This window comes from Echinops telfairi, unplaced genomic scaffold (genome assembly GCF_000313985.2).
Source record: "Echinops telfairi isolate 266 unplaced genomic scaffold, ASM31398v2 ScPeMD7_5592;HRSCAF=6446, whole genome shotgun sequence".
Taxonomy (NCBI): Eukaryota; Metazoa; Chordata; class Mammalia; order Afrosoricida; family Tenrecidae; genus Echinops; species Echinops telfairi.
The window spans coordinates 31,122,160-31,132,958 of record NW_022109491.1 but is presented as its reverse complement, the minus strand read 5'-3'; the positions used below and the strand labels follow the sequence as shown (position 1 = coordinate 31,132,958).

General features: G+C 53.1%; 1 protein-coding gene across 1 annotated transcript in view; it reads right to left on the bottom strand.

The window, feature by feature from the left end:
• The window catches only part of CDS2 (CDP-diacylglycerol synthase 2), a 25,650-nt gene extending 15,533 nt beyond the window's left edge, over positions 1 to 10,117 (bottom strand). Inside the window, exons 1-5 of the mRNA XM_004697848.2 lie at positions 10,088 to 10,117; positions 7,422 to 7,558; positions 5,564 to 5,660; positions 3,597 to 3,694; positions 1,635 to 1,774 (exon numbers count right to left, since the gene is read on the bottom strand). Of these exons, the coding sequence (XP_004697905.2) occupies positions 1,635 to 1,774; positions 3,597 to 3,694; positions 5,564 to 5,660; positions 7,422 to 7,558; positions 10,088 to 10,117 (502 nt within the window). The remainder of the gene's footprint in view (positions 1 to 1,634; positions 1,775 to 3,596; positions 3,695 to 5,563; positions 5,661 to 7,421; positions 7,559 to 10,087) is intronic.
• Between the last annotated feature and the right edge of the window lie 682 nt (positions 10,118 to 10,799).

Here is a 10,799-nt window from a genome sequence, read left to right as displayed (position 1 = left end):
TTACACAATTGATGTGTGTATGGATTGGGATAACAGTTGTATGAGCCCCTAATAAAATGTTTAAAAAAAAATAAAAAAAATAAAAAATTGGTTCAAACATTTAAAAAAAAATGGAAGCCAGGAAGTGCAGTGGTTCGGTGCTCCCCTGTGCTGCTAATGCAGGGGTTCTCCACCTTCCTGATGCCGTGACCCTTTCATACAGTGCCTCACGTGGTGGTGATCCCCAACCATAACATTATCTTCGTTGCTACTTCATCACTGTCATTTTGCTACTGTTACGAATTGGCAGATCCCTGTGAAAGGGTCCTTCCACCTTCCAAAGGGGTCACAACCCACAGGTTGAGAACCACTGTGCTAATGGAAAGGTCACAGTTCAAACCCACCAGCCACTCCTGTATCTCCTGTGGGAGACAGAGGCAGCAGTCCGCTTCTGTATAGACTAGTCTGGGAGACGCTGTGCAGCAGATGGACTCGGTCCTACAGGGTCACTAGGAGTCAGAACTGATGTCATAACAATGGGTATGGTTGGGGGGGGGGGTGTTCCCTTAAGAATGAGGGATGGGGTCCACATGAAACGAAGTCTAGGCCAGCCAGGCATCCTTCTCACTCTGACCCAGATGGCAGCAAAAATGTCTGCAGCCCCCCTTCTGTAGCAGCCAGAAGGGATTCCCACCCACGTGTGGGCCTTGAAGACGGTTCTGGCCAGCAGCCTCTCCTGTATCCCAGCAAGCCTGACCTCTCTGTGCTGCCCTCGGGGCTGCGTTCAGGGCCTGAGGCAGCCATTCCAAGTATCCTGGGCCAGGTGAGCACAGGCCCTCTGGCAGTGGACGCTACATGTTAAAGCACAGGTGTCCTTCACAGAACCTTCCATTGCTGTCATGCGAATCAGAAACAAGATCAGACTAAAACTAGCCCCATAAACTCTCAGGAGAATTTGCATTATTAGCATAACTGCCGGGAGCCCTGATGGCATAATGGTTACGTGTTGGGCTTCGAACAGTAAGGTCACCAGTTCAAAACTACCTCAGGATAAAAATGAAGCTTTCTACTCCCATAAAGAGTTACAGTCTCAGAACCCACAGGCAGTTCTAGCCGGTCCTATAGGGTTGCTATGAGTCAGCATCAACTCAAACCGTAGTCAATTTGGTTTGGTTTAGTACAGTTTTACTTGAGCTTTTATTAACATGCACTTAATATCTATCAAATTCACACCTGACTTAATCCTCACAATAACCCTGAGTTTTACCTCTAAATTATGAGAGCTGTCTCAGGGATGAAGTTCCTGGTTCCCCAAAGGTCACAGAGTCCTTTTAAATGTAAACCCAGTGAAATTCCCCCCATGCTATCATGTCTCTCCTACAACATGGCTCTAAAGTAGGTGATTGGGAGGTTGGAACACAGGCCAGGCAGTACAAACGAGCTGCCCCCAAACCTGACAGCCTCTCAGTTTCTCGTTAAAGACCTGCCACTGTACAGCATCTGACTATGCTGTCAGTTTGAGCCCTGGTGTAGTCCAAGATGATGCCATCAAAACTCTACATTAGCCCAGAAACTGTCACGCAACACACACACACACACACACACACACACACACACACACACACACACGACCTGGCAAACCACCGCATGCATACCTGTCAGGTAGAGAGTAAAGGAAATGAACCGGTGGTATTTGCTGAGAATCCGCAGAGGCTCCTCTCTCTGGACCAGGGTGAAGAAGTAATCTGTCACGGTTTCGCCGTAGAAGAAATAGTTTACACACAGGAGGAAGTACCTGCAAAGAGAGACAGGTGAGCGCATCGCAGGGGACCCCTGGCAGCTTCCCAAACCCAGGCAGTGAGGTCACGTGGAGGGGGCGCTGGAGAGGAGCAGTCCTGCACTGCCTTGAGGCCCAGGGGAGTCACAAGCACGCACAAGCCCCCTGGTCCCGGCTCACAGTGCCGGTGGGAGGCTCATCCAGACTCTCGCGGAGGCTTGCACTCTCTCCCTTGATCACAAACTTGTAACTGCCCCCTCTTGAAGTTTCCACAAACCAGGGAAAACGCACACCAGGCATCCGACTCACAGCAGCCCTGTACAGGGTCTTTACGGGAGCAGGTGGCCTCCTCTTTCTTCCGCAGAGCTTCTGGTGAGTGAGCCATCAACCTCCCAGTGAGCAGTCCACCGCTTGCCCCACCGTGCCACCAGGGCTCAGCCATCAAACCCCAAGACGCTCTGAAGCGCACTCTGTATTTCCTCCCCAACCGATTTCCATTCTCCCCAGCGGAAGAAGCCTCCACTCGAATCAAAAAGGTGTCCTCTGCCTGTCTCCTGCAGCTTTCCTGCCTGGCAAAACTTCCCTACTGCACTCATTTTTCACTCACTGCTCAGTCCGCTTTGTCAAATCTCACATGGCCGAACACATCTGCCGCCCCTGCACTTCTAAAGTAAACAGCAGTTACTTATTTCCTAGGCAATGAATCAAGGCCCTTCCTCTCGGCTCCCTCTCTGAAACCTGGCCCTGACAGCACACCTTCAAGAGCCTATCTCCTCACTGGAAGCTCCTGGGAAGAAGCCCCGGCTCCTCCCTCTCCTCATGGCACAACCATGTGGCCACCACCAGGAACTCTGGATAGGATCCTGAGCTAGGGAAGAGAGTAGAATTCCCTTTGACTCCCTTTTTGGGAAGAATTTCTCTTACGTGGGTGGGTGGGGGTATACACAAAAGCAAAAAACTTCCTTCAGTTAAATGACCACAGTTCAGAAGTCGGACCTCCTAAGATATTCTGGAAATTCAACACACTGCTTTCCAGCCACAGAGTCGGCTACCATCTTCACCGGGTTCACCAGGAGGCAGGCTGCCCTGCTGCATGGTGGGAAGACGTCTCTAGGAGTCTGAACTCATCCAGGTCCCTCCGCCAAAGCATGACTCTCGACCCCAGCTTTTGTGGTCAAAATCAAAGCCTGTGCTCACATGGTGGAGTGAGGAGCCGGCATTTGCATCTGTCTCTGGTCAGACATCATCTATCTGTGGCCGAGTGCAGTCCAGCAGATTCTTACTCACAGCGACCCTGTATGGCAAAGCAGAACCACCCCGCGGGGTTCCTTACAGAAGTAGACTGCCAGGTCTCCTCTCCTCTCCTGTGAGAGCAGCTGGGTAGGTTCAAACCATAAACCTTAGCCACCGCACAGCCGGGGCTGCTCATCGGAAACCTGGGCAAAGTGTGGCGGTCGAGACTCTCATGTCCACAGAGCCCTTTCCTGGGAAAGGGGGCAACCAACACTGGATGCTACTACCGGGGACATAGATTAACCCAGAAAAGGGGGGTCCTTGTGCCACATCTGAGGAGCCCAAAGACCAGGGCGAATGTGGCCACGGGTACAGCTGGTCTAGTTTCTTCTGGAAAGATTCCAGACGCCTGGTGCGCGACCACCAAAGATGCCTCAAAGCCCAGCCACGCCACACAGTCTCACCTACGGAATACTCCAGGCTCAAAGGGGCTGCGCGAGTACGCAGCCATCACCCCAGTGGCCTCCTTCCTCCCACCACGGTCAACATCACCCCCAAGGCACTTGGGCCACCTGCTATGGATCCCTGCGGAGGTGAGAGGGCTTACCAGCTGAGGGTCCTGAACCAGGGCAGGTCGTAGGAGTGGTAGACATTGTAGCCAATGGTGATTATCTCCTGGAAACACTTAATTTGCACACACATCACCTGCAGGACACAGGAAAACCAGGTCACTGGCTGATTCCCCAATCCTTCTGACCTTGGGTGTAAAACCAACAGGTTATGTTTTCAATTATGTCGCCAAAACACATGCTATCGGTCAAGCCCGAGTATCTGTATATATGACCTTGGTTGGGAACGTCGGGCCTTTCTTTGATGACATCATCAGTAAGTCTACTGGAGCAGGCTGAGTTCTAGGCCCTTCTGGGTGGCGTCTTAAAAGGGGGGGGGGGGGACAGGACAGACATGAAGAGGCCCTGTGACAGCGCTGGTAGATTCAAAGGAACACCAAGGATTGCTAGCAGTTATCCAAACTAGGAGAGGCACAGAACCATTGCTCTCTCAAACTGCTCAGAAGAAATCAACACAGCCCTGCTGTGGGCACATACCCTCAAGAACGATGAGAAAAGATCACTGTTCTTGAGAGCCCCCCAGGTGTGGTATTTGATACGACAGTGTGCTTCAACAAAAACCACAAAGAAAACCGCCGGGCCGATGATTCTGCTCCCCTCCTCCGCCTCCCTGTCTCACACCATCCCACAAGGCAATGCAGCCCTTCATGTGACTGCAGCCAGTTTCTTGCAATAAATGCATGCCCTGTGATTCAAATTAACTTTTTAGTCTAGAATTCAACCAGACCCTTTCCCCTCCTGACTGTGAATGTGAATTTCTAGGGAAAACCTCGGCTGGGCTGCTCAGCACTCAGCTGTCAATCACTTGCCCCTGTCGGAGAGGGAGAAGCACTACAGACCGGCATTTCTTAAGGAAACCCCCAGCCCACGGGTGAGGCCCCAGAACAGAGTAAAACCAAGAGTCGTTTAAAGACATGCGCAGGTGCCTTCGTTATCCAGTGCTACTAAAAAGGAGTGGTTTTAACAAATGAAAGTATATTCTCGTTCAGTTTCGGAGGCTCAAAGTCTGATTTCAAAGCACGGGCTCTACAGGAAGGCTTGCTTTCTTTCGGTTGGCTGGGGCGGCCTTCATGTGGCTTGGCACCTCTCTTCTCTGTGCCAGCTTGGGTAGCTTGTTTAATCCCACTTGCATTTGAAGGGACTTAATCTCGTTTGTACACTAATCTGCCCTCATTCATTTAAGTAGCCCCCCTCCCCGCCAGAATGGGATTACAGCCACCGGCATGTTCTGGTTGCTAGGGCCCCTGTGTACAACAGTACAAAGCACCCCGGTCCGGAACCATCCACACAACTGTTCTTGTGCTGAGCCCACTGTTGCAGCCACTTGTTGAGCGCCTCCCTCTCTTTGGCTGCCCCTCTACTTTACCAAGTTTGATGTCCGTCTCCAGGGACCGGTCTCTCCTCACAACATCCCCAAAGTACGTGCGTAAGAAGAAATCTCATCAGCCTGGCCACTAATAAGCATTCTTGCTGTACTTCTTCCAAGACAGATTTGTTTGTTCTTTTGGCAGTCCATGGTACTTGCAATATTCTTCATATGGAAGAATTATGAATAATTATGAGGAACATAATTCAAAGCCATCAATTCGTCTCTGGCCTTCCTGATTCAATAGTCGACGTTCACGTGACAGCCAGAGGCATAGAAGTGAGGAAACACATACACAAGCTAACTTGAGAGGACACAGTGCCGTTCGTGACATGAGGGTCACCCTTTAATCAGCTGGAATAATACAAGCACAAGCGGGGGACATCTTCAATGACGAATACTGGGTCTGTGTCCACGTCCGCCCATGGGCTGCTGGGAGGTGAGAAGCCTCATGCGTTCGAAGGCAGAAATGTCCCAGGAATCCTAGACTCCCCAACACCTAGTCTCTAAGAAGCCCAGCCCCGCAGGAAAAAAAAAAAGACAGACAGTGAACGCGAAACTAAAGGAGGCTGCACTTACGATCATCATTAAAACCATCGGTCCCAGGTAAATGATGATGAAGAAAAACGCAATCATGGCCAAGGTCAGGATGCCTCTCACCCACCAGTTCTTCCATCTAGGTTAAAACGAGAGTAGGGGAAAGAGAACACAGCAGTTAGGCGCCTGGAAAGAACCAGAGCCCAAACCCTGGGGTGGGGGTGAGAGTGCCACTTCCTGGGATCAAGCCCCTCCAGCAACGTGTTCTTTGCCTTGCTGGAGGGGCTAGCCACCTGCCGCCACTAGTGCCATGGCCTCACCTACAGCCAAACTCAGCAGGTGCCCCAAGGCCTGAAGAAGGATGTGCCCAGTTTACATCTTAAGGAAGTAATTGGGTAACACAGGCAAGGAAAGTGGGTGCCCCTGCTCCTGTATCTATTTAAAGGACTCTGTGACTACCTCTGAGGAAAAACCGTGCACATTTTCCCCACAGCAGGATCCTGCATTGCAATTATCCCGCGCTGCTAATGACCATAAACAATGATAAAATAGCACAAATATGTGTCCAGCACTTCTAGTAGGACGTCACATTTGTCAACTCACCCAACCTTGAGAATAACTAGTTTTTACAGATGAGGAAATTGAGGCAGGTAGGTCAGATGGCTGGCAAAAGGCGAAACAGGGTTTGTTTCCCGGGGGCTAGGCTCCAGAACCCATGCCTTTAAGCCCTGCACAGTACAGCCTTCTCAAGGGATGAGCAGCCAGCGCACATACTAACGCTCACTTCCAGGTAATCGGTTTGTTTTGTTTGGGGAGGAGATCCTTATCATTCACGTTTTTAATCTACCCACATAACTGATGTTTGAAGAATGAGGTTCCCGCGGGCCAAAAGCGTTCACCCTCGATTCACACAAGCTGAGATCCTTTTCAAGGTTGTGGTCATGACAATCTCCTGTCAAATTGCGAAGGGGTGGGGTCTAGCCCGTCAATCAGATCAGACTGCAGCTGATGACCTCAGGAGGGCTGACACACACTCTCTGCTTCATATTCCTGATGACAAGACACATAGAGCTACGCTAGAGCCCTGGAACTGAAGGAGCCAGGTGGAGACCCCTGCCAGTGCTGGGGTGCTTACACTGCTACTGGATCCACAAGACTTCCCACCCACTGGCCTGTGACCTTCCTGCATTCGGCGTCATTGCATGTGTTTTGTGAGTCTGAAGAGGAATTTATAGACTAGCATCAGACACAAGGGCTAATATCGGACTGATGGACTTGATCTAGACAGGGTTGGAATCTTTTCTCAATATTCAATTGCTCTTGTATATAAAGTTCTTTCTTAGACACATATGAGTGTGTCTGAATATGTTTCCCAATCCACCCAGACTAACACAAATGTCTTCCTGCAGAATTTTTGAGGAAATGTTCACAATGGATAGATGGGTCTGTATAGCCATTATTAACCAGAATTGTGGGTCCCTCTGGGAAAAGAAGCCCAGCGATTACAAACCCCAGTATGCTCTCTCTTGTCATACTCTGTATCTGCCACGACTGTGTACCCCAGTCCTGGTCCAGAATGTCCCTTCTTGCTGGAATGCACTCATCAGCCCAGGTCCGGAGCTCTCCTCAAGGGCCAGAACCCTCCAGGCTGGGTGGTCCTTCTCCCGGCTACCCACGGAGCTCAGTCTCATACTGAGCACTGGGTCACGCTCAACTCTGCCCTACTCTTCTGCAGAAAGTGAGTCCTAGGCAGAGGCAGGGCAGACTGAGGCTGAAGGAAGTAGGCCAGCTTCCCCACCACAGGTCAACGGAAGTGGCTCTGTGAGGGCAGTGGGTCTTCTGTGGCCCTAGGACATGATCCGAAGCCCCCAAGGGCACCTGCATCCTTAGGTCAGATTACCTTGAAGACAAGTTGGAAAGGGCCCTGTTGAGGACCTCAGGGGTATCATCCGCAGAGGTCGGCGGGGGAGCGGGGTCTGCTCGACTCTCACTGTCTGATGCAGTCTCTCCCTCAGCCTTTACTTCAGACTCTGACTCCTAGACGGTGGAAACACAGAAGAGGGACGGTCAGAAAAGCCTGCTAAAACACTGAGACATGTACACTTGTCATGGGAACCTGAGGGGAAGGACCACGGGGCTTGAGGGCCCTGGCACAGTCAGGTAACCAGGACAGATGGGACTAACGGCGATCCCAACACTGCCCCGACATGTGCCAGATGGCTTGTGTCTCCTGGGGAGCAGGCCTGTGTGTGTGCAGAGGGAGCAGCCATCTAGCCACACATGGGATGTTGGGGAGGTGGGTCCTGAGGAGAAATTACATGCTCTTTGTAGCTCAAGACAGCAAACAGGGACTGGGCTTGGGTGTCACCAGGCCCTCACCTCTGCCCATGGCGATGGTGCCCCCAGGCTTACACCCTACAAGGGTGGGGCACTGAAAATCGGTTTGCATTCTGTGTTAACTTCACAACCATGCCCATCGCAGCTACCAGGGAGAGGAGAAGAGGAGGCTGAGCCCAGAGGACTTCCCCAGCCTGAGAGGACACGCCCTGGAGGTCTCCTTTTAGCTCCAAACAGGCTGGTTCACAAAATCCCAAACACCACCCATAAGCACTGTGCTCCTTCAACAGAAAACCAGCAAGGGGGAGCCAAAAGCCAACCACCAGTTTGACAGGCAGAGGAGCACAAGGGAAGGAAGGAGCTAGGCAAGGCGAAGACGACGAAACATGCTGCATACCCTCCCATTCGAACGTGTCCGGGAACCTACACTGCTGCGTAAAACCTTCGCCAGAAACACACGTTTCTTTTCTGATGGCTCGGTTGGTTGTTTTTCAAAGGATTTGGGGGACGCTCTGCATGACTGTCTGGATCACCCCCTATGCTTTGGGGCTTCGAAGTCTGCCTCTGGGCCTTCTGGAGGCCTCCAACAGCCGATGCTCTCCAGGAGGATGGAGAAGCCACGGGGACCCAGCTTGAACAGGAGGAGGAGAGGGCGCGCGTGCACACACACGTGCACACAGGTTATTTTTAACCGATCCATCCTGTTGTCAAGGAGACTCTCAAAGGCTGCGGCCTCCCCGGGCTAGGGGGGTGGCAAGGATGGAGGGGACAGCTTCACCATGCCAGAGCTGGGCACAGCTCCTGCAAGGGGCAGGCAGGGGCCCGGCTTCTCTTTTTGCTTGTTAGAGAGCCTTCTACAGGTAGGTGTCCTGGGGCAGAGAGCAGTGAAGGGAGACAGAGTGCTACGTGACTGTTGTCATTAGCAGCACAACAGAGGGGCTGGGATGTCCAACAACTGGGGCAGACGCTAAAGCCTGAAAGAGGTCCCTGGGCCTCACACCAGGCCCATGAAGAAGCACCTCCGAGCCCTGGGCCTGGAAGGAGGCTCGCTCTGGGCAGGACACATCCTACATAAACAACCACTCTTCCCAAAGCAAAACCCAGGCCTCCGGGGTAAAGCCCTGTGAGCAGGGCTGGGGCAGGGGCTGGGAGGGAGGCTACGGTCAGTCAGGGCTCTGGTCTCCTGTCCCCACTCCCAGCAGCAGAGGAAACGAAACCGGAGTGTGGTGACAGTTGATGGGAGAGGGAAAAAAAGAGAGGGCTGATGGCAGCTTCATCCTGGGTGCAGGGACTGGGAGGGCACATTCCTATTCAGGAGACACACACACTGGACCCAGAGTAGGAGGCACCGGGCATGGTCATCGCTTAGCTCGCTGGGGGCCGGCAGGGGAGGCTGGGGCAAGGAACGTTTCTGCAGCCGGCCAAGAAAAGCAGTGCCCTGGTCCCGCCTCAGACACTCAGCACAGGACATCGGGAGGGGACAGAACCACCAGCTTCAAGACTGCAACATCAGTGAAAGTTAGGAAGCCTGTGAAGTGACTCTAACAATGGGGCATCCTCAACCCCCCACCCCCAGTTCCGTTGCCCCTCTTCCTTCCAGGGCAGAAGCTGAGCAGAGCAGACGTCTCTCAGAGTCTACTTGAAGCACCACCACCACCACCACCCCCAACCTTCTCATCAACCCACAGCCAATTCCCGCGGGGGCAGGGCCACTGGTAAACAGGAAGCAAGAGGGCTGCTCTCAGGGAAGGAGAGGAGAAAAACAAAACACTCTCTTCTAGCCCGCCACCTTCCATCTGGTTCCGGGAGATGGGCCAGGGAGGGGCAGAAGCACTTACAGGGACGGGTACCAGGAGCGTCCTGTGTGCCGGGGGCTCGGGAAACGCCACCGGAGTGAGTAGGGGGGCTTTTTGAGAAAGTTAAGCCTCCCCACGACCCCCAAGGGCCCAGAAGCCTTCCCTGCCTGCCTGGCACGGCCCTGGGCTCAGGATGGCACACAGCCCTCCCTTCAACAGAGGCCAGTGGGCAGCTAAGAAGGCCCAAGATCGCAGCAGGTGGGAGGGGCAATGCCTGGTGGTCAAGCCTTGGCTCTTCCCAGAAAGGGTTTCAGCATTTTTCTGTAGAGCGAATTTTCACCATTATCCTCTAAGTGGGAAACCCAGTTACTTAGCTCGTAGCCCCTACCAACACTGCACCCTCTTAATTCTCAGGATGTCCTGAATGCCTGACCTTGGCTTTAGAAAGCTTCCTGGGCGACATCCTTGGGGGGCTTCCTTCCAATCATTAGTTGGTTCCCGGGGGACAATCCTTCTCAGAATTGCTCTAGGCCCCCCGGTGCCACCCCCAGGGAGGAGCTGAACCAAGAACAGGGAGGCTGGTGCCAGAGGCTGGGGCCAAGAACAGGGCCCATGGCAGCGTGCTGCTCCAAGAGAACCAGGGTTCCAGGAATCCGGGAGCCACGCCACCCTACACGGTTTTCTTTACCAGATTCCGCTAACGCTCAGTCCATGTGCGCCCAGAGAAGGTAAAAAACGTACAGAGTGGAAAGGGGTGTAGCCATCCCCGGGGCCTTTTCTTCTCTTTTTCACCTTGAAGGAAACTTCAAGGGCAGTGCATGCTGGTTGTTTCCATCAACTCTGTCCTTAGATTTGGATGCTCCGCTAAGAGCTTGTTTGGAGATGCTTGCAGGGGCTCCAGCGCAGCTGGCTGGGATACCCTTGACCAAAGGCAGCTCCTCTTCTTCTTCGGGGAAGGTGGTCGTCCGCAACGGAGCAGGCAGCTTTGGAAGGGGTGCTCAGGGAGCAGTGAGGGCGGAAGGGGGCACTCACCAGCCAGCCAGCGGGTGACGGATGTCATGGCCAGCCTGCCCTCCCGTCCCAGACATACAGTGAACCGTCTAAGCGTCACAGGTTGAGTGGCTCCGGAATTTACACCAACTGCA